Source organism: Lolium rigidum, chromosome 5 (genome assembly GCF_022539505.1).
Source record: "Lolium rigidum isolate FL_2022 chromosome 5, APGP_CSIRO_Lrig_0.1, whole genome shotgun sequence".
NCBI lineage: Eukaryota > Viridiplantae > Streptophyta > Magnoliopsida > Poales > Poaceae > Lolium > Lolium rigidum.
In genome coordinates, this window is record NC_061512.1 from 102078400 (window position 1) to 102102064 (window position 23665).

A 23665-nucleotide genomic window follows, 5' to 3' on the forward strand; every position below is an offset into this window, starting at 1 on the left:
GGGTAGATGGATCTACCTGTTGTAGCAAAGTGGAATAGCTGGTGATGATGATCTTGATCTACTGCTTGTTTGACTGCACCTCCTCCTAGCTCCTGATCTGCTTGGTTGGTTTCCTCAGATCTAGTTATTGATTCAGTGGGTTATCTGGTGTATTGTTCTAGCAGATATTGGTGTGTTCTTGCTAGTACCTGATGAATGGATAAGTGCTAATGATTTGTTGGTGCGGCTGGTTGATTGTGCGCTAGAGAAACTGCTGGTACCTTTGCTGTGATATTTATGTACTATTGAACTGTTGCTGTGCAGGTGACAACACACCAGGTGCATGTAGTGATAGTGCTACTTGTGTGTGTGTTCCCCTGCCTAGTGCAAGAGAACAATATTCCTTTCTCTTCCTCCTTGAGCAAGCAACGTCAGGTTGCTCTTATCCTATACTTGTCCTCTTATTTCTCTGTTGCCAAGTGGATAATTAGCATTGGATATTATTATGTTGGGATTTGCACTATAACTTGTGGGCTTAACTTGTATGGCTAATGGTTCATCTTGACTATCTAATGTCAGTGGTGAATCACTGATTTAAAAATATGTGGGCTTCTAAAAGGACACTAGCTAGATTAGAGGGAAGAAACATTGTTGGTTTGTTGCCTATAGTAATGGATCATTTCAGTGTTGCTATTTGTCCTAAGTTGCCTTCTTATTTGATGCCTCATGATCCAAAAATCCCATTTGTCCATAATGCTGCCTAAAAAGAATACTTCTCCCTCTAATCAAATTTTGGTTGTTAGGACAAGTTCCTAATTTCCTATGGCTAGTCTCCAACATTTTAACATTGCCTCACCTTTGGTGAGGCAAACATTTTAACATTCACAAACCATTTCTTCTATCTTTGTTGTTTCTTTTGCAGGGGATGAAGAATAAGGAGATCAAGATTAGATTTAGGGATTCTTTTTATTTCTTTGTAAACTCCTATTTCTTTTGGATCTTGTAATTGATAAAGTTATGATAATTCTTAATGTAATATATATTTTCTTTCTTTATCTATTTGTAAATTTTCAATTGTGTTTTATATATTTGTTTGGAATTCAATTTCCAATTCAAGTTTTATTTGAATTCATGTTATTCATATTTGAATTTGAATTCAAACTCCTTCCCTCGAAAACATAATAAATCAACAAAGGTCATGTCGAAATTTATTGCACTAGTGTCGATGACCTATATCAATTCCCTCGACACAAGAGAAACCTCGACATCTTTGTGTTTTAAACGAACGCGCGAAAATTCCCCGGATTTTCTATGCATGAATGCAATGCACACATCTGTTTCCTCTATTTTTGTAACCCCAATACCTGGGATATTACACAGGGCGAGGTTGTCGACGATGGCGGAGCTCCTGGTACTGGCGGCGCCTTTTGGGGTGGCTCCTAGCTCCGGCGATCTTGCAGCAGTACTGGTGGCGCTCTGGCGATCGATTGGGGCGCTGTGGGTGGAATTGGGAAGTGGCTGTGCTCGAGGAGGATCAGTGAGGAGAGGCGAGGAGGATGGTGTGAAGAACTGCAGTGGGGGAGGCCTCTATTTATAGCGGGCAAAGGGTGCTGCGGTGGTTCACGGTGGCGTCTATGGCGATGGCTCTCTGGGATGCGAAGGGGCAAGGCGAGGACGGCGTGAGGTTGCTGGCAACATGGCGATCAGGACAGGCTTGATGGCGCAGAAAAAGGTGGACGTGATGGCTCAGGAGGCTTCGGCGTCTGCCACAGGTCCGGCGGAAATCGTTGACGAGGACGACGGTGATAGGGCACGGGGGAGTGAGCGGGCGTGTCTAGCGGCTAGCTGGTGTCTTGGCGATGCTACTGGCGAGCGCTGATGGCGAGGCGAGGACGGAGGCGACGGGGCAAGGTCGTGTACTGGCGCGTCCAGGGACGTGATCATGCACGCTCTGGCGCGTCTGGGCGTCCTGGGCGCGTACGGTGCTGGCCAGTGTGAGCCTCTCCTTGGCCAACGGCGAGTACCAGCAGGGTCAGTGCAGTGAGAGGAGTCTCCAGGACATGGTGGAGGTGAGAGGAGAGGGCAGAGGTGATGAGTGGCAAGGGGAGTGGCATGGTACAATGGCATGGCCAGGTTTGGTCACTTCCTTGCTTTGATCATTGAGGGAAAGTGCATGGCTTGGTCCAGGGGGTGTAGAAGTACAGTAATGATCACATTTGATCCCTAGTTTAGGCCAAAATCCAATGGATAATAGCATGTATGATCAAACCAGATTCATGCCCACCAAGTGTTTGATGAAATGGCCGCATGGGATTTGAATTTGAATTTTGCCAAACTTTTTCTTGGGTGTGATTCATATAATATTTGGCACACAGTGGTGGTGTTGGTTTGCAAAATGGACAAGGTTTGGTGAAATCCAAATTTGGTATGATCTTGTTTCTGCTTCAAAGTTGCAACTTTGCATGCTCAAAATAAGAATTTGAAATAGAACCAGCAAGATTGGTCCACACCATTTGGTTCACCTTGATGTGTTCTTGGATGAGGAGGAAAGAGTTGGAAAAGTTTAGTTTAGGAAATGCTTAATACAAGAGCTCAAAGTGGGTATCATGTTAACAATGGCAGATTTGACCATTATCACATGTAACTCGTTTTTGAATTTTCTTTTGATTTGTTTTGTGTTTCTTTGATTCAAAAGTGATTATTATGAGTTTAGGAATGTTTCCAAACCATTTACACAAAGTAGAATGGCCTAGGTTAAGTTTTTACAAAAATGGCCATAGGCTCATATGTGATGTTATTTTGATCTTCTTTTCTTTTTCTTTGTCCCTCTTTGATCCTAAAGATGATGGTTTAGGGTTTAGAAACCTGGTTAAACACTCAAGAAAACAATCATGGCAAACATCAAACCATACATGCATGATTACTATGCACACTATGCAAAATTAATTTAAGTTTTTGTTGGCTCCAAAATTTGGGAAAGAGAGATTGATAATCTTCATTGATTTGAACAGTTGGGATGTTACAAAGATCAAGGACAAGATCAATCTAGGAATGATGATGATTCACCAAATGATGATGGTGGTTCACCAAGTGATGTCCAAGATCAAGCTCATGATGGTGAGCAAACTCAATAAATTGAGCAAGCTCAAGTTGATGGTAAAGACGGGGACTCAAACAATCAAGATTATCAAGTGATCCCTCCAAGGAATAGAAGGTCCAAGGAAGAGATTGAAGCCCTTCGTCTTGCTAGAAGAGAAAGAACTTTTGAACTTCTTGAACACACTCATGAGAAGGTTCTTGGTGATGTATGAGAAAAAGTATAAAAAAGGAGGCAATTGGCTAACCTTAGCAATCATCATGCTTATATCTCCTTGGTGGAACCAAAGAAAGTATTTGAAGCTCTTGAAGGTTCGGATTGGTTGGATGCTATGCACGATGAACTCAACAACTTCAAGCGCAACAAAGTGTGGACCTTAGTAGAGAAGCCAAAGGAGTGCCGCAATGTTATAGGCACTAAATGGATATTCAAGAACAAGCAAGATGAGAATGAAATTATTGTGAGGAACAAGGCAAGATTGCTAGCTCAAAGTTTCTCCCAAATTGAAGGAATTGACTTTGGTGAAACTTATGCTCCTGTGGCTTGCCTTGAGTCCATCCGTATCCTTCTTGCTTATGCTTCACATCATAACTTTAAGTTGCAACCAATGGATGTGAAAAGTGCTTTTCTCAATTGTCCTTTGCATGAAGTGGTTTAAACTCTAGATATGCAACTATATAGGTAAATTTACACATAGTAAAGTGCGGAAAAGGATAGAGGTAACCGAGGTGAAGCACGCGGAGACACAAGGGTATGATTCCCGTAGTTGCTTCCTTTTTAGGGGAAATACATCTACGTTGGAGGGGTGTGGTACCATGAAGGCCTACCAATGCCACAAAGGTCTCACCCTATTAACTAGTGAGCAAACCACAAAGGTTAACTCACGCTCCACTAAGCGGTTAGAGCCCGCATCCACAACTTAATCGGAGGCTCCCAACAACCAACCATGGAGCTTTTACTACACAAAGCAAGCTCCGAGTGAGACTTCTCACAAAGCTGGTTTTCACAACTTGGATCTCCTTGAAACGGTTGGGATAGACAAATCCCTTTGGTGGAAGTGTAGATATAGGGTTTCTCCCTTGATCTATGAGATTTGAGCATTGGAACAATGGAGGAGAGAGAGTAGAAGTCGCAACCTTCCTTTGGAGAAGAAGGGTGCTATCTATAGTTTTATACCCACACTATAAATGTAACCAACTTAAGCTAGAGTCTCCGGTTTTGCAGACACCAGAGTCTCGGTGTGTTGATTCACTTAGAACGGAGACTCCGAAGTGGGGGACCGGAGTCTTCGGTCCTAGACAACCAACAACTCCACACCCGAGTCTCCGGATGGAGTCCCCGGGCTAGCCGAAAAAGTTCCCGAACCCCCATACAGAGAGCGAGGCACAAGGGCCAAATGCTCAAAATCAGGGAGACCAGGGACTTTACCGGAGTCTCCGGTCTTGCCGAAAAAGATCCTGGAACCCGATACAAAGAGTGAGGCACACGAGCCATGTGCTTGAAATAGGGGGACCGGGGACTTCACCGTGGTGGCAGGGCCGAAGTCTTCGGATTGGAAACCTGCAACAGCCATAACTAGTGTGGTTCTGTCCACCACAATTCGCCGCCATCCCCTATACTAGATCATGACCACCTGTTGACACTTGACCACAAAGCTGGCGGGTGCCAAACTTCTGTTCACTTTTCAGGGGTCGTTTCCAAAGATATAATCTACGTAGAACACAAAGAAAGAGATACCACTTGTTGTAAGTACATTTCCATACTTCCTTGAGCAATATCCGATATTCCGATACCACTTGTTGAAGTGAGCGGTGAATAGGTTTCTCCGATCTGGTCGGCATACAGGGTCAGGCCCACTGGTAGCCCATACGGCCATACGATATAAACTTAGCCCAGTGTGACATGGGGACGACGCGTGCCAGCCCATATAACTCGAGCCCACTACGGAGATCGATCGATTCCATCCCTCTTCAATTACAGCTCGCAAAGACGCAAATTCTGCTCCAATCCACTCTTGCTCGCTCCTCCATTGAAATCAAGAAACCAAGAAAGGAAGCCAACAAACCGCCTCGCGCCGCCGCCAGCAACGCCAACGCCGTCGGCGGCTCCATGGCCATGCGGGAGATGCCTCCCGACGGGCCGGGCGCCGGCGCCGCCGCGGACCGCATCCAGCCGCCGCCGCCGCTCCCTCCCGGCGTCTACTTCAGCCCCACCAAGGAGGAGTGCCTGGCGCTCCTCAACCGGTCGATCGCCGCTGGGCACACCGCGCCGCCCGACGCGCGCGGCTACGTCTTCCGCGCCGACGTCTACGACGAGAGCCCCGACGCGCTGCGTCGGCGGCACCCGCCCGCGAGCACCCGCGAGGGCGACCGCACGTGGTGGTTCTTGGGCCACACAAGATTCCGGAGCCAGACCTCGCCCGCCAAGCGAGCCGACCGCAGAGTCAGGACCGGCGGGTGCTGGCGCGTGGAGAGCAAGAAGAAGCTCGACGCCGACGGCGTCCAGAGCTGCTTCCGCTTCTACACCGCGGGTACCTGCAAGCTCGCCGACAGGACGCCGTGGCTCATGCAGGAGTTCACCAGCGCCATGGACGACGGCGCCGGGCAGCGGCGCGTGCCCGCGCTCTACAGGGTCTACGTCACGCCGCACGCCACCGACCAACAGCTCAGGGACACCTATGGCCAGGACGGCTTAAACAAGAGCCCCGACGGGAAAAAGAAGCCTGCCCGAGCCCTCGTCCCGGAGGAGTATTTCGACGCAATCGCCGCGCGGCTGCCCCATGGCGACAACGTCCAGTTGCGACAGGCGCTGCTGCCGGGGACTGCCCATGGCGTGGAGAGCGTCCAGTTGCTGCCGGGGACTGCCCATGGCGTGGAGAACGTCCAGCTGCCACAGGCGCTGCTGCCGGGGAGTGCCCATGGCGAGAACGGCCAGCTGCCACAGGCGCTGCTGCCGGGGACTGCCCATGGCGTGGAGAACGTCCAGCTGCCACAGGCGCCGCCGCCGTCTCCGGCAAATCTTCGTCAATACCGGCAGCAGCAGGAGCAGTATCTTCGTGAGTATTACCGCCGCCACCAGCAGCAGAATCAGCAGGCGCCCTTCTTTGGGGTCCCTCCACCGCTCCCTCTGCCTGTGACGCCGGACTTCCTTAGCGAGCTCGCCGCCGACACGCAAGTGGATGTGGCCAACGAGGAGCCGGCGGACACTGTCATGGAGGACAGGGCCGGTTGATCGCAGGACACCTACAGTCCCGCTTACTTGACCGAGAGGTAGGATTGGCACGATTCTTTTGGGGAACCCTTACTTCTTTAGGGTTCTTATTACAGTTGGCTTGTTGGCATTACTTAGCAAGTTAGCATGTCTGTGATTACATTCGAGCCTGTCTCTACTTGACAAAAAATGCTCAAAAAAAATGTTGATTTAGTACTCTGTTTTGAAATTCCATCACTATTACTTTTACTACTTGACAGTTGATGCTTGTTTATGCATTCTGTGGAACCCAAATTATTGAACTCAATCAGATGAATTTTGAAGATAAATATCAGCACATAAACCATTGTACTGTAATACAAATGCTATCAATGAAACATATCCAATTGCTGTTCTGAAACAAGAAGATCACAAATTCTATCAATGAAAACTAATCCAATTGTTGTTCTGAAACAAGATGATTTAACTGGACACATCACAAAACATCGCCATGCAGTACCACAAAGAACAATTCAATAGATTGTACTTATATAACAGCCGTGTTTTGTCAGATTCATAGGCAGGATATATACCTGGGACTAAGATCATCAGCATAACCAGGTCAAAATGTTACAAACATCATTACAAGAGCATGCCTATCACCAGATCTAACCATGACACCGAGCACAATCTTCCCTTGTTCTCCATCTTCTACCATCAGGGAATGAATATGAATAGCAGGGTAGCAGCAACATAGGTCTTCAGTTACTTGTTGAAGAGCGCCAAAGTAGCCACTGCTTCATCGAGTCGCCCCCAGAATACCTGCAATGCAGTCCAGGTTAATGTGCAAGAGTGCAAGCCATTTCTCATCTTCCATATGCTCCATAAAACATACAAGTACATCCGTGCTTCATACGAAGAGAATAATTATTATATTTGATATGGACATGGCCATGATTACAGCCTACTAGATTTTTTCTCTTTTCTAAAGAATACATGGTTCATAACTTTGTATACAGCCTCCCTGGGATGATTCCTTTTGACCTTCCATCAACCCTTGGCCTCCCCTTGTCAATCACTCTTTGTTTGAACGGTAGTAATCTGCACACTCTTCGTTCTGAATACCAAAGATGCTGGGGAGTTGGGGCCTACAATAACCTTCCTCAAATCCATGAATGGTATTTTCGCTGTTTGAATAAACAGAAAATAATTAAGGGTATATATGTTCAGTCGTGTGAAATGATCACAGAAGGGAAGATCCGAACTTGGGGATTCTATCACAGGGTGCACGGATCCATCCAATTTGCCCCCTCTCATTGTCATATATGATCATCTGATCCTGCATTGTAATGTCTGCAACAAGAGAAAATTATTATCATATGCTACAATGGTTTGAGAGATCATGGCTTTTGAAACTATATCCATTTGTTGTTATGTCTGAACTTCCTACCTCCAACAATGTTCAGATCCTTGAGTCCAATCTCTGATCCGTTCAGTATACCCAAACACGCATTTCCGTATTTCTGGCAAGAACAGAGAAATAAATTTTTAGTCACCAAGAAGTTGGAGTCAATTACTGAATAATCTACTGAGTTGCGGAGGGGCTTACAGTGACAATGAGGTAGTTTTCAGGAGGGATCTCCATGAGTGCTTTCTTGCCGTTAGAAAAGCTCAAAACCAATGATCTGAACTCCTTTTTGACATCAAGCACGGATTTGAATGGTTTCTTTCCTTTCCAGCACAGAGGCAGAGAGGGGTCAGATACCTCTTTCAGCGTCTTGCTTAGATCACCCTTAAGCTGTAATAGATAAAACCGCGTGAGTTTTATCCTACCATATTAGAATACAAAATTTTCTGAAACTTACTGCAGTGACAAGCGCTTGATATGGTTGAGCAGAAAAATAGGTGAATGAGCTTCCACTGTCCAGCACTACTTCCATTGGTCCCACACCAAGTGTTTGGCCACCAAAATACAGGCTTGCTGAGCCAGGTGAGTAATAATTCCTGGAAATGCAGGTTATGACATTCAGAACTATAAATGAGAGAATCTGGTCACAACTTTTTACTAGACTAAACATTGACAGATTATACATAGTTAAACCCACTAAGTAATGGAAATAGAATCACTAAAAGACTGTTGTCACTGTAATTGTTTCTCCATATGGTTGCAAAATGCAAAGTATATTATTGGTAGGGATTTTCAAAAACAAATCAGCAAATCACTGTGCTTACTGTACAGTTTTCAAGTCAGTTAAATCCTTTCCACAATAGTTTTGATCAATTACTTAATTTAAAACATTAGTAATCAGAAACTGGAATACAGACATGTACTTAAAACATTATTACAAGCAGGAAGTGTGCACCGTGCATGTTCTTTCTGTAATATATTGTGGAACATAAACAAGTTCATCAAAAATAGGACTCACTTGAATGCACTCCTAACCATTGGTACCCATGTTGCACGTGAATAAGGCACAAGATTATCCCCAAAGAAGAGGAATCCCCCTCCTCTCATGCTGAGGCAGTGACCAACCACGTTCTTGGTAATTCCATGCTGCTTGAGCTGTGAAAGCAGACTAATTGATCCACTCCCAAGCCCAAGCACACCATCAGTGGGCGCCACCTCAGTGCTGCTCCCAACCTCCTGGTCATACCCACAACTGCACACACACACACACACACACAAAGAAACATCAGGAAACAATTCAAGTGACCCACTTTGGAATGTTGTAACAGGTTCCAAGTAGCATACCCGAATGCAAGACTGGGGCGGACAACGGAGGCATTCGCAAGGCGGACTGCAAAACTGTCGTTGATGAGCACACCAAGGGATGAGGCTTGGTCGGCATACCTAATTTCATAGTCGCACTGCTGCTTCGGTGAGTCGCACTTGTGGTTCTTACTCAGGCCACCGTGCAGAGAGGCACACATCTGATCCACACATGGTACCAGCTTGTTCTTTGTTGGTCGGTAGAGAGGATGTGGCACCTACACCGAACATGCAAAGGATGAAAAAGAAAATCAAATCCTTGATCTCCAAGCGAATAAAGTTTGGCTTTCAACGTAGAAATAGTGAGTTATCGCTTCTCAGTTGACGTTCATAGGCATAAGATGATATTCTCACCCCTTGATTCTTATCGTCGACTTACAAATAGTTAGCAAAACGATAAACAAACAGCATGGTGACTGTAATGGGTAAACACCCAATCAGGACATGAGCAGACACTAAATATTGAAGTGGAAACCACAATAAAATTGGACAAATACAGCTAAACACCGGCTCTTAAACTGATGCCAATAATAGACTTGTGACCCCAAACTTAACTTACACAATCTTATTCGACCACTAAAGTAAACAGGGAATATACCGGATAAGCATGAAATTCATTTACTAGCATATTTCCCCCTGAATTCATTATATTCAATGCATAAAGGGAAGACCAGGCTCCAACTTTCTGGACCAAATTAGTACCACAAGGACCCCTGATTCCTAATAAAACGGCAAACTTTTGGACTCACTGCCTAGTATCAAGTCTATAGAAGCAAATCGGATTGGATAAATAAGCAAGGGACTGGTGCACGGAAATGGTACCTTGGAGCAGCTGACGCAGGGTGCGTCACACTGCAGCCAGGTGAGGTCGCTGCCGGTGTCGACGTCGAGGAAGTAGGGCTTGGGCGGGTTGCCAATGCTCATGGCCACGTAGTACAGCCTGCACAAGGGAAGCATCATCCAAGAAAATCAGGAACCAAATTTACATCAGAGCACAGCACCTTGTCTTGACCCATCAAGTCAAGGTCAATCGGTAACAGCGTCGTGTCGATTCATCAACACGGCTGATAGCCTGATAATGCGTACAAAAACGCGCACAGAGATCTACGGATGCCACTGGCGAGTGCGGCCAAATTCCGCAATCAGTTGATTGATCATTCAGGAAAAAAAAAAAGGAATGGGGGAGACGCGACCGATTGGTCCGGGAGGGAGGAGGCCGTACCCGTGGGGGTACACGTTGCCGTAGAGCTGGAAGACGGCGGAGGACGGCTCCGGCTCCCCGCGGCCGGGCCTGGCCGGCTTGTCCGCGCGCGCCGGCACGAGCGCCGCCAGCAGCAGGAGCAAGAAGAGGCCGGCCGGCGGGGCCCACCTGGCAGCCATGGGAAAGGGCGAGCTCGGCCTGAGCAAGAGGAGGAAGAGGACGCGTCTCTGTCCCTCAGATGGTTTGCCTTGTCCCCCGCCGTGGCTGGGCTCAGGGGAGGAAGAGGTTCTTGGGGAGGATGGGGATGGATGGCGAGAGGGAATGGTGTGGTGGTTTTTATAGGGGGAGAAGAAGAAGAAGAAGCTGTGTATTGCGATGGAAGCTTCTGCAGAAAGTTCGTTTCTTTGCTTGGCTGCAGCAAGGAACAAAAAGGCTTGTTCCCCTCGGGGTTTTTGGCGACCTTTTGAGGGAAACCCTTTTCACCCAGGTCAAGTACTTCTATGCTGCCGTCTTTCTTTTGCTTGATTCGCTGCAGAAAGGTATTGCCTGCTTAATCCGCTTTGCATCGTTTTCTAGTGCTTGTAGAGAAATGATATGCTTTGCTTGTTCCAAGTTAAGCCGTCATATGCAACGAGGTGCACGTCGGCCGGAAGCAGGATAGTTTTATTATGTACTACAAAGGTATCTTTGGTTCAAGGAACAATGTTATTATTAGATGATTTTTTGTTTTGTTTTGGTCTCTAGACTCCAACATCGTTCAAGCTTGGCATTTTGCTTTCACTATCATGATTGGTCTGTGTGTCAGCTCAAAGCGGTAGAACTGATGTGCTGGCCCAATCCGGAAAATTAAAATAGACCGATTCTCATAATTTTCTGAAGAAGAACAAATTGGACAATTAATTTCATAATACGAACAAAAGGGGAAATAAATATAATATTCCTTAGAGTATGCTCGCGTTTTGTTACTTTGTCATATACTATAATATGTTATTACAACTAGACTTAGGAGTAGAAAATTTGGGCATTTCCAAAATATCAGCACCAAAATGGTACCAAAACTTTGGGGAGAAGTTGGCAACACGAGAAAAATGTTGGGATTTTGAGAAACACTCAAGGGTCAAACTTTTGGAACCGAGGGACCAAAACTAAACCAAATGACTGAAGGGCCAATTATAATTTATTACATAATTTTATAGAGTTTACGATCATTTTTACATCATTGAATTTTCTTGTGATTCTATTGAGCTTGTTCTAGGTTCTTTGGATCGGTAAACTCAGAAGGAGAGCGCACTGCCCAATAATGCCTGCCTGAGGGCCCCGGGGCAAGGTTTCGCCGAAAACTGCGCCCCGGGGGAAAGGAACCCACCCAAAACTTGAAGTGGGCCTATGTTGACGTCAGAAACCCCCTGGCGGGCAGAGACGGTCAACACGGTAGAGCCGGGAACAACTAGGGCTGCGGCTGGCCCCGGCCCTCGAAGCGACGGCCCGCAAAGCCTCCCTGGTCGCACGCGCCGATGTTTATCACAAGGGCGTGCCACCCGACCTATACCCGGTCGTAGAAGGTGTGGATGATGCCTCGCTTAGTTTCCCGCAGGGCACACACGTAAACATTAAATACGAGCCTCGATCGGCTCTCGGGTTATCTCGTGAATCGGCTCAAAGAGCCGATCCACCCATGATTCGGACGAGGTGTCCGAATATATGGTGGTCCCGCTTGATCAAGGTAAAGCTAATGAGATCTACGACGATTTAGGGTTTTCACCGCATAATCGGATCGTCCTACTCCAGGTTGGGCCTCGCGGCCACGCACGGTGATCGTAAGCCGATCCTAAACAAGGCCTAAAAACCAACACGAGGTTGATCCCCGGAACATCCTCCTTAGGGCCAACGAACGACACCCTACGTGCCGCCGGATCCTCCCCCCTTTGTAAGGCCTAACTATTGCGTATATTAAACTAATCCTTGTAGAACAAGGAGCAATCGTAACGGATCAGATCTACTAAACTATGATCAAGCGGGTGCCGCCCCTACACCTAAGATAGGTGTAAGGGCGGCTAGACATGCAAGGGTTGCACTACGAAAGCATGTAACATGAAGAACAATGCTAACCCTAACATGTCTAAGATAACTACGTTGCTCGCCATCAAAAAGGCTTCGAGACGAGCAACGCATGAACAACGTGGGCAAGCTTGGCCGCCTAGATCGCAAGATGCGATCTAGGCAGCATGATGCTTACCGGTAGAAACCCTCGAGACGAAGGGGTTGGCGATGCGCCGAGATTTGTTTGTGGTTGAACGTTGGTTGTTGTTTATTCCATAAACCCTAGATACATATTTATAGTCCAAATGGACTTTCTAATGTGGGCGTGCACCAACCGTGCACGGGTAAAACTCTAACTCTTAATCTAAGATGCGATCTAATATGTTACGTATACACGGGCAATTAAGCCCAACTTGGTATAAAAGGCCGATTCCCGTATTTCTTCCATGTATATTCTTCAAGTCCATCTTGATCGCGGCCCACCTCCGACTTGGTCAAATTCTCGGTGATAACACATGCCCCTCTGGTTTTGGAAATGACATTTCCAAAATCATTACGCTTTCTTTCGTCGGGTCATGTCGTGGCGTAGCGGAACCGCCGCAGAATCTTCCATCATTACGCCTCGCCTCCCGGCTTCTCTCGTATGAATTGTCAATTTCGGCCTCACGTCCTCGAGAACCGTCATGGCATTAAATCTCCACTACACTCTCTCTATTTATCCGTGCCAAACGGTTCACCACTCCATCGCCTTGCTCGCTCTCGTTCACCAAACCAAAAACCCTTCTCTCCCCGCAGCCATGTCTTCCTCTTCCTCCTCCGCTTCGGGCACCTCTCTCCAACCATTGCCGAAGAACAAAGAAGAGGACGATCTCCGCTCCGGGCGCACCCCATCTCCTCCGACAAGGAGAAGAAGGGAGGAGAAGCGGAGAGGACCAAGGCCCCCCTCCGCCAGGCTCCCGCCGAAGAAGCGCTCCCGCATGTGGGCGGACAGCGAGGACGACGATGATGACGAGGAAGAAGAAGATGAGGAGGAGGAGGAAGATGATTCCTCCGCCTCCATTGGGTATCCTCCAACGAAGCGCTTCCGCGGCTGGGCGGATAGCGAGGACGATGATGATGACGAGGAGGAGGAGGAGGCTCCGCACCGACGGCCGGGGCAGCAGCGGCGAGGAGCTTCTGGGAGCAGCGTCGACGACCTCGACGACGGTGACGATGAGGACAACGACGACTAGTAGAGTAGGACTAGCGGTAGCAAAGGCACTAGGCACTAGATCCCTCTTTTGAGAGCCATCGGCTCTTCTTGTAAAGCCGCTCCTTTGAATTAATGAGAATTGTTCTTCCAATTTCTCCTTTCATTAATCCAATTTCCATCCTCCCGCTTGCCACATCAAGACCGATAGTAACGAGTCGGGCTATTATTGTTTTTCTCGACCGTGGCGTTTTGCAGTCCCGCAGCCGATGGCCATCCATCGGCTCATTTGAGAAACTAGTCTCTTCCTTTTCTTGCAGCACCAGCACGGTCCAAACCTCGTACCGTACGACGGCTTTTCCTTCCCAGCTCTTCCCCGAGAAGATCATGATGCGATGGACGAGCCGAGGTAACTCCAATCGGCTTTTAAAAACAGGGCACCTACCAGGCCCATTGCCCCCCGAGTATTAGCAAAGGCAAAACAGAGCTGTATGGACCTGGGCTCGATCATGTCTGAGGGAGCTTCTTATGCAGAGCTAGCCGATTTGAACATAAATCGGCTTCAAGGTGAGCTGCCCCCCGAGTTTCGTCAGTTCTTGCCGGCTAGATCGGCTCCTTTCCTTTGGTGGATCTAATGTAATCCATCCTTGACCTGATCTGCACGCCCAGGCTGCTCTTGGCCTTTGCCCTTGAAGAGAGGATCCGAGCTCTTAAACTACTCCATTGAGGAGTTCTTCCGTTAAAAATCCCCCTTCGTGCTCCATTGACCCTCTGATCGTAACAGTCATTCCTCTTAAGTCGATGGCCATGCATCAGCTTTTATATCCTTAAGTCGATGTCTGCTGCATCGGCTGTGCTCGAAAACTTTCGATTTTTTTTTACGGCCGACTAGCGCATCGGCCCCCATATTCCGATACCCATCACCAAAAGATGAGACGCTTCCGTTGCATATCCTCGTGTTCTATCCACCTGGGTGCCCCCCCGAGCCGATTCTGTCAAGAGAATTGATGGTATCGGCTCTGTTGGATAACATGTTGAACCCGTGCAGAATGGTGGGTGAGGATAATTTTGGCCGATTGCTCGGAATCGGCCTCCACGTTGCTTACCTCGGTGAAGGTTTTGTAAGTTCCCTTCATAAATTTTTGGGGCCGATCACAAGGATCAGCCTCGCCATGTTTGCTCCTTGACGTGCTCTTGCTACTCGCTCAGTGCCGGTAGACGTAACCAGTCCAATCTCTCGACTTTATCATGTTGGTACGCTTGCCGTCGTCCACCTTGGATGTATCGTGTAACCGTGGAGCACCGAGCTTCGTCGGAAGAACGAGCACCATGTTTGTGCGCACCGATGTTTCATCATCGGCTTTCTTTGCTTGGGGCGCCACTCCATTCTCCGTGGACGACCCTCTTCATCCAGGGTTCGCCGAACCTTCGTAGCCGATCGGGCCTTGCCTTCCTCAATGTATGCAAGTATAACCTCTCGGCTTCTTCCAGGCCGCGCAATCGTTGAACCCCGCGTTTCGGGAACGGCCGAGTCCGTCGTGGCACCACCGTGGCCGGTGATACCTGTCTTCTTCTTCTCCCTCGTCTTCCGAATCTTCGAGATCCTTCAAGTGAGGGGACTCAGCTCGTTTGCTCGTGGCGGGAGAGGTCCTAAGCGCTCGAACACGGACACGTTGGCTGCCTCCTTCTTCTTCCGGTTGCATTCCGGGCAATTGCCGATTGTTGGCAATCGGCTCATTCCTCGAATCCCAGCGAAGTGCTCGAAGAAAGGACAATCCCGTGCCTCGTCCTCGTTGTCTCGCTCCTTTGCCTTTCCCTTGGCACAACGCTCGTGCTCCTCCTCATCGCGATCATGCCGACGATGTCTTCTCGCTTCTCTAGCCGACGATCTCTTTCATCATCGTCGCCGGACCGTCGGCGTTGGTCGTACCGACTCACATACTTGTTGAGGAGGTGATCGAGAGAGGTCGCCGATATCTTATGTTCTTCACTTCTCCCTCCGTTACGTAGCGTTTGCCGTCTTGGCGGAGCCGATCGCGTGGAGCGGCTTCCTCTCGTTTCTTTGCTATGAGAGCAGCTGCCCTCATCTCCATCCTTGCCAGCCGTGGTGTCCAAGATCTACCATGTTGATATTGCACAGGAAACCCGGCCGGCACCCTCCATGGCAAGCATACTCCACCATGTTCACGGCGGGAAAGGGGTGTGTGTCGACCTTCATGGCGTATTGGTTGAAAATCAACCGTCCGTTTTCTATCGCCATTTGGATCTGCCGCCGCCACACCCCGCGGTCGTTGGTGGTGTGGGAGAACGTGTTATGCCATTTGCGTATGGCCTTCCGTTCAGCTCTTGCACCGTGGGGAACTTGTGGCCTTCGGGTACCTTTATATGCTTCTCCGCGAGTAAGAGGTCAAAAATCCGCTCCGTCTTAGTCACGTCGAAGTCGAACCCTTTTGGAGGGCCTTGTGGCTTCACCCATTTGCAGGTCACGGGGCCTCGTCGCTCGAGTCCATTCAGCCACCGCTACCTCCCGATCTCCCATGGCACTTTCATCTTCGTCCGCCTCAACCACGCGTCACCACCCGCTTGAATTTGTCCCGGTAAACATCCGGGTGGCGTTGTTCATATGCTGTCGCCTTCGCACCATGTGCGCTAACGAAGGGTAGTCCGCTTGGGAGGCCACGTCCTTGATTGATGATGAGAGACCCACCACCGCCAACTCGATCGCTTCTTTCTCACTTATACGAGCCGAAAAGCATCGGTTCCTAATGGTCCCGAAGCGCCGGACGTATTCTCGCCACCGTCTCCCCGCGCTTCGTCGTACTTGCGCTAGATCGGCAAAACCAACATCGGAAGCCTCCGAGTGATACTCGCTCATGGAACTTCTCTTCCAACTCGCTTCCAAGTTTGGATGGAGTTCGGTGGTAGCGATGTGTACCACCCGAAAGCCGATCCCGTGAGGGACCGTGAGAAGAACCTCACGCGCAACTCATCCGACGCCGAGATCGTGCCCAGCCTGTGCCAAATATCGGCTCACATGCTCGATGGAGCTGGACCCATCTGATCCACTAAACTTTGTGAAGTCCGGGAGCCGATATTTGGGTGGCAGCGGGATCGGTTCGTAGCTGTTGGGGTACGGCTTGGTGTAGCCGAACGCCTTCCTTTTCGGCATCATACCGAACCGATCTTTCGGAATTGTACAAATCTGATCCGCCGTGATGGCTGAAGGTGTCGAACCCCGAAGATTCGCCGGGGTGGCATACTTAACCAGCCATGCTTGCTTTTCTCGGTTCTAAGCCAACCGCAGGAGCTGGGCTTTGGAGGTTCGTCGGGGTGGCGTACTTAGCCAGCCACGATTGCTTCTCGTGATCGGCTCCCGACGTTCCTCCCGCCGTTCCGAGGCCGCCGATATTGCAGCCTCGGTTCGAGAGTGCCCGGGCGTTGCAGGTCCGATACGTATGCGCACGTGTATCCGTGCGGGATCTCCTTAGGTGGCTCGGTAGGAATTGGTAGTCACTAGGATCACCACCAACCTTGTAGACGACGTATGCCGATGAGTTCGGCAGTTCCGGTGCTGCCCATGCGAACGGCCGGGGCCGGAGCGGCATCTCTCCCTTGAAAGTCCCCGAAGCTGGTCCCGATGGAGAATACCGGTGGCTCATGATTTCCGGACGACGCGCGAGCGACACGCTCCAAAGTGTTCACCAGTGCTCGGAGTGGCGGTGCAGCGAATGAGCCACCATGTAGTTGATCTCCTGCCGCAGCCGACTCGGGTGCGTTCTTCCGACGGGGCGGACAGGTCCACTCCATCGAGCGCGCCTTCAGGTGTGAAACCCTTCCACCCGACGCCATGGGAGCGGGTTCGGTGGAAGGAGCCGATGAGTTCGGCTTCGAGGGTTGCCTTGATCTCGTCATGCTTCTTCTTGAGCTCATCGAGCGGATCCTCGTACGTGACCGGAGTGTCTTCCGCCATCTCGGATGTAGATGGCGATGTCGTGGATGTCGTCGACCGTCCCACCGGCGTGCCGCGAATGTGTTGACGTCGAAACCCCCCGGCGGGCGAGACGGTCAACACGGTAGAGCCGGGAACAACTAGGGCTGCGGCTGGCCCCGGTCCCTCGGAGCGACGGCCCGCAAAGCCTCCCGGTCGCACGCGCCGATGTTTATCACAAGGGCGTGCCACCCGACCTATACCCGGTCGGAAGGTGTGGATGATGCCTCGCTTAGTTTCCCGCAGGCACACACGTAAACATTAAATACGAGCCTCGATCGGCTCTCGAGTTATCCCGTGAATCGGCTCAAAGAGCCGATCCACCCATGATTCGGACGAGGTGTCCGAATATATGGTGGTCCCGCTTGATCAAGGTAAAGCTAATGAGATCTACGACGATTTAGGGTTTTCACCGCATAATCGGATCGTCCTACTCCAGGTTGGGCCTCGCGGCCACGCACGGTGATCGTAAGCCGATCCTAAACAAGGCCTAAAAACCAACACGAGGTTGATCCCCGGAACATCCTGCTTAGGGCCAACGAACGACACCCTACGTGCCGCCGGATCCTCCCCCCTTTGTAAGGCCTAACTATTGCGGATATTAAACTAATCCTTGTAGAACAAGGAGCAATCGTAACGGATCAGATCTACTAAACTATGATCAAGCGGGTGTCGCCCCTACACCTAAGATAGGTGTAAGGGCGGCTAGACATGCAAGGGTTGCACTACGAAAGCATGTAACATGAAGAACAATGCTAACCCTAACATGTCTAAGATAACTACGTTGCTCGCCATCAAAAAGGCTTCGATACGAGCAACGCATGAACAACGTGGGCAGGCTTGTCTGCCTAGATCGCAAGATGCGATCTAGGCAGCATGATGCTTACCAGTAGAAACCCTCGAGACGAAGGGGTTGGCGATGCGCCGAGATTTGTTTGTGGTTGAACGTTGGTTGTTGTTTATTCCATAAACCCTAGATACATATTTATAGTCCAGCGGACTTTCTAATGTGGGCGTGCACCAACCGTGCACGGGTAAAACTCTAACTCTTAATCTAAGATGCGATCTAATATGTTACAGATACACGGGCAATTAAGCCCAACTTGGTATAAAAGGCCGATTCCCGTATTTCTTCCATGTATATTCTTCAAGTCCATCTTGATCGCGGCTCACCTCTGACTTGGTCAAATTATGGTGATAACAGCCTAATGTTTCTACACAAGTGTGGTGGTAGGATGAGATGTCCAATGGTTGGCCGCCGGATGTGACCCGCTTCACCGGCATGCGCTGCCACTTAGGAAGGTTCTGGACTAATAGGGGAAACCCCTATGTCGGGTCCACCAGATGGAATCTTGCGAGATATGGGGCTCACTCTTGGCTTCCCACGTTCCTATAAACTAAATACCAAATACTGTTGGAGATATGCCCAAGAGGCAATAATAAAATGGTTATTATAATATATCTTTGTGTTTATGATAATGTTTACATACCATGCTATAATTGTATTAACCGAAACATTGATACATGTGTGTTATGTAAACAACAAGGAGTCCCTAGTAAGCCTCTTGAATAACTAGCTTGTTGATTAATAGATGATCATGGTTTCGTGATCATGAACATTGGATGTTATTAATAACAAGGTTATGTCATTGATGAATGATGTAATGGACACACCCAATTAAGTGTAGCATAAGGTCACGTCATTAAGTTCATTTGCTATAAGCTTTCGATACATAGTTACTTAGTCCTTCGACCATGAGATCATGTAAATCACTTATGCCGGAAGGGTACTTTGATTACATCAAACGCCACTGCGTAAATGGGTGGTTATAAAGGTGGGATTAAGTATTCGGAAAGTATGAGTTGAGGCATATGGATCAAGAGTGGGATATTGTCCATCCCGATGACGGATAGATATACTCCGGGCCCTCTCGGTGGAATGTCGTCTAATTAGCTTGCAAGCATATGAATGGTTCATAAGAGATGACATATCACGGTACGAGTAAAGAGTACTTGTCGGAGACGAGGTTGAACAAGGTATAGAGATACCGATGATCAAACCTCGGACAAGTAAAATATCGCGTGACAAAGGGAATCGGTATCGTATGTAAATGGTTCAATCGATCACTAAGTCATCGTTGAATATGTGGGAGCCATTATGGATCTCCAGATCCCGCTATTGGTTATTGGTCGGAGAGAAGTCTCAACCATGTCTGCATAGTTCACGAACCGTAGGGTGACACACTTAAGGTTTGATGTCGTTTAAGTAGATATGGAATGGAATTCGAAGTTTTGTTCGGAGTCTCGGATGGGATCCAGGACATCACGAAGAGGTCCGGAATGGTCCGGAAAATAAGATTCATATATGGGAAGTCATTTTTCGGGGTTCGGAAAAAGTCCGGTGTTTTGACTGGAGCTTCTAGAAGGTTTTGGAAGGACCGGAATAGTCCGGAATATTATGGAAGGTTCCGGAAGTGTCCGGGACGACCCGGGCTTTCTAAGGAAGTCCGGAGGGTTCCATAATAGGTGCAACCACGTTGCCTTAAGGGAAAAGGAGTCTTTCCTTAATGCAATTTCGGAATTGGCAAAAGAGTCCGAATAGGAGTAGGTTTTTGGAACCGGAAACCTGTCGGAACTCAGTCAAACTTGGGGGCAGGTTTATGGACGACCCAAGGGGCTTGGCCACCTATTTAAAGGGACCAAGGGGCACCCCAAAGGCACCACAAGTCGCAGCCCAAGTTCCCTCTCCCAAACCCTAGCCTCTCCCTCCTCCTCCTTCTCCCGCAGCGCTTACGGCGAAGCCCTGCCGGAGATCTCCACCACCACCGTCATCACGCCGTCGTGCTAGCGGGATTCCGAGGAGGATCTATTACATCCTCTGCCCGCTGGAACGGGGAGAAGGACGTCGTCATCAACACCGAACGTGTGACCGAGTACGGAGGTGCTGCCCGACTGTGGCACCGTCAACATCTTCTACGCGCTTTCGAAAGCGGCAAGTGATCGACTACAGCAACAACGAGATCTAATCTCGTAGGCTTTGGAAATCTTCGAGGGTTAGTCTCATGATCTTCTCGTTGCTACCATCTTCTAGATTGGATCTTGGCTTGTTATTCGTTCTTGCGGTAGGAATTTTTTTGTTTCCTATGCTACGAATCCCATCAGTGGTATCAGAGCCAGGTCTATGCATAGATTGGTTGCACGAGTAGAACATAATTGTTTTGTGGGCGTTGATGCTTTGTTGTCTTTAGTTTGTGTACTTTGCATCTGATACGTCTCAAACGTATCTATAATTTCTTATGTTCCATGCTACTTTTATGATGATACTCACATGTTTTATACACACTTTATGTCATTATTATGCATTTTCCGGCACTAACCTATTGACGAGATGCCGAAGAGCCAGCTTGTTGTTTTCTCGTTGTTTTTGGTTTCGTAAATCCTACAAACGAAATATTCTCGGAATTGGACGAAATCAACGCCCAGGGTCTTATTTTTCCACGAAGCTTCCAGAAGACCGAAGGGGATACGAAGTGGGGCGATGAGGCGCCGACACCACAGGGCCGCGCGGCCTGGGTGGGGCCCACGCCGCCCTATGGTGTGGGGCCCCCGCGCCGCCTCCAACCCTACCCTTCCACCTACTTATAGCCTTCGTCATGAAAACCCATGTACCGACAGCCACGATACGGAAAACCTTCCAGAGACGCTGCCGCCGCCAATCCCATCTCGGGGGATTCATGAGATCGCCTCCGGCACCCTGCCGGAGAGGGGAATCATCTCCCGGAGGACTCTTCATCACCATGATCGCCTCCGGATTGATGTGTGAGTAGTTCACCCCTGGACTATAGGTCCATAGCAATAGCTAGATGGTTGTCTTCTCCTCATTGTGCTATCATGTTAGATCTTGTGAGCTGCCTATCATGATCAAGATCATCTATTTGTAATGCTACATGTTGTGTTTGTTGGGATCCGATGAATATGTAATACTATGTCAAGTTGATTATCAATCTATCATATATGTGTTGTTTATGTTCTTGCATGCTCTCCGTTGCTAGTAGAGGCTCTGGCCAAGTTGATACTTGTAACTCCAAGAGGGAGTATTTATGCTCGATAGTGGGTTCATGCCTCCATTGAATCTGGGACAGAAGTTCTAAGGTTGTGGATGTGCTGTTTCCACTAGGGATAAAATATCAATGCTTTGTCTAAGGATATTTGTGTTGATTACATTACGCACCATACTTAATGCAATTGTCTGTTGTTTGCAACTTAATACTGGAAGGGGTGCGGATGCTAACCTGAAGGTGGACTTTTTAGGCATAGATGCATGCTGGATAGCGGTCTATGTACTTTGTCGTAATGCCCTGATTAAATCTCATAGTAGTCATCGTGATATGTATGTGCATTGGTATGCCCTCTCTATTTGTCAATTGCCCAACTGTAATTTGTTCACCCAACATGCTATTTATCTTATGGGAGAGACACCACTAGTGAACTGTGGACCCCGGTCCATTCTTTTACATCTGAAATACAATCTACTGCAAACTCTATTCTTTACTGTTCTTCGCAAACAAACATCATTTACCACACCATACGTTAATCCTTTGTTTACAGCAAGCCGATGAGATTGACAACCTCACTGTTACGTTGGGGCAAAGTACTTTGATTGTGTTGTGCAGGTCCCACGTTGACGCCGGAATCCCTGGTGTTGCACCGCACTACACTCCGTCACCAACAACCTTCACGTGTTCCTTGACTCCTACTGGTTCGATAACCTTGGTTTCATACTGAAGGAAAACTTGCTGCTGTACGCATCACACCTTCCTCTTGGGGTTCCCAACGGACGTGTGTTAACTACCATGCCAACAACAAGGATTTTTCTGGCGCCGTTGCCGGGGACCTGAAGAAAAGTTACACCACAAAGATTTCTATCTCCCACGTCAACTGCACGCCAGCAGCTAAATTTTCTGGCGCCGTTGCCGGGGAGATCAAGACACGCTGCAAGGGGAGTCTCCCACATCCAATCTCTTTACTTTGTTTTTGTCTTGCTTTACTTTATTTTATTTACTGTTTTGTTTGTTCTCTATATCAAAAATACAAAAAAAATTAGTTACTAGTTTTACTTTATTTACTGTCTTGTTTGCGTTCTCTATATTAAAAACACAAAAAATAGTTACTTGCATTTACTTTATTTACCTTTTGTTTATTTCATCATGTTTCCTCCTAAGTTCACTCTGAAAGACATACCGTTAGGACAAGGGTCTATCATTGGAAGAGATAATATAGAAGCATTTTTCACCCATGTTAGTATGGATGAAGATTTTGAAGATAGATCCTTGGTAAAAGTTGTTCCTACTTATGAAAGTTCTACTGCCTCTTTAGTACGCATGTTGGAAACTAGATTCGTTAATCTTAATCCTATAATCCAACATATGCTTCTTACACTCTCTGATATGGAAAGGGGAGAAAAGAGAGATTTTGTTTTAGATGTCCTTCTTAGAGAATTTGGTGATATAGCTAAAGAAGCTAGAAAAGTTTTTATTAAGCATAAGAGGCTTGACTTTTATACCGATTTTGCAAAAACACTTGAAAAGATGGACATGTATAGAATAAAGTACACTAATAATGTTAATGATGGTGGGGAGATTAAAGTACCGATACCTAGTAAGCTCCTAGGAATGCATGAAACTTTAGAAAATAACTATGCTTGGCTTGTTCCTGAAAACTTGTTTGATGAGGATAGTAAGCCTAGGAGCAACGAAAGAGGAGTTACTTACATAGATAAGATACAATGCATAGTTGAGAAAACTCCAAACCCCTCTGTTGATGCTTCATCTCTTGATGTTACTTGATTCACACTTTCTGCGCCTAGCTGAAAGGCGTTAAAGAAAAGCGCTTATGGGAGACAACCCATTATTTTACTACAGCACTTTTGTTTTATATTTGAGTCTTGGAAGTTGTTACTACTGTAGCAACCTCTCCTTATCTTTATTTTATTGCATTGTTGTGCCAAGTAAAGTCTTTGATAATAATGTTGATACTAGATTTGGATTACTGCGCAGAAACAGATTTCTTGCTGCCACGAAATTTAGCAGCCCCGTCTGTAGGTAACTCAGAAAATTCTGCCAATTTACGTGCGTGATCCTCAGATATGTGCGCAACTTTCATTCAATTTGAGCTTTTTCATCTGAGCAAGTTAAGTGCCCCATAAAAATTCG

General features: G+C 47.9%; 2 protein-coding genes across 2 annotated transcripts; one reads left to right on the plus strand and one right to left on the minus strand.

The window, feature by feature from the left end:
• The first annotated feature begins 1375 nt into the window (after positions 1 to 1375).
• LOC124656219 lies at positions 1376 to 6307 on the plus strand. The gene is made up of 2 exons (XM_047195001.1): positions 1376 to 1516; positions 5249 to 6307. The coding sequence occupies exons 1-2, from the start codon at positions 1376 to 1378 to the stop codon at positions 6305 to 6307; spliced, it is 1200 nt and encodes a 399-aa protein (XP_047050957.1).
• A 475-nt stretch (positions 6308 to 6782) lies between these two features.
• LOC124653670 (aspartic proteinase Asp1-like) lies at positions 6783 to 10668 on the minus strand. Its single transcript, XM_047192738.1, has 9 exons — positions 10258 to 10668; positions 9858 to 9975; positions 9018 to 9253; positions 8692 to 8925; positions 8131 to 8269; positions 7875 to 8063; positions 7716 to 7788; positions 7531 to 7618; positions 6783 to 7452 (listed from the first exon to the last, which is right to left on the minus strand). The coding sequence occupies exons 1-9, from the start codon at positions 10413 to 10415 to the stop codon at positions 7341 to 7343; spliced, it is 1347 nt and encodes a 448-aa protein (XP_047048694.1). The 5' UTR covers positions 10416 to 10668; the 3' UTR covers positions 6783 to 7340.
• Positions 10669 to 23665: the final 12997 nt, after the last annotated feature.

Excerpts from the sequence above, each read along its gene's own strand:
- LOC124653670 (XM_047192738.1), bottom strand. The coding sequence starts at position 10,415 with ATGGCTGCCAGGTGGGCCCCGCCGGCCGGCCTCTTCTTGCTCCTGCTG. Across the intron at positions 7,619-7,715 it reads GGATCTGAACATTGTTGGAG|ACATTACAATGCAGGATCAG; the intron begins GTAGGAAGTTCA and ends CTCTTGTTGCAG. Across the intron at positions 7,453-7,530 it reads CCCTGTGATAGAATCCCCAA|CGAAAATACCATTCATGGAT; the intron begins GTTCGGATCTTC and ends TTATTCAAACAG.
- LOC124656219 (XM_047195001.1), top strand. The coding sequence starts at position 1,376 with ATGGCGGAGCTCCTGGTACTGGCGGCGCCTTTTGGGGTGGCTCCTAGC. Across the intron at positions 1,517-5,248 it reads GCTGTGCTCGAGGAGGATCA|CCGCCGCCGCCGCTCCCTCC; the intron begins GTGAGGAGAGGC and ends GACCGCATCCAG.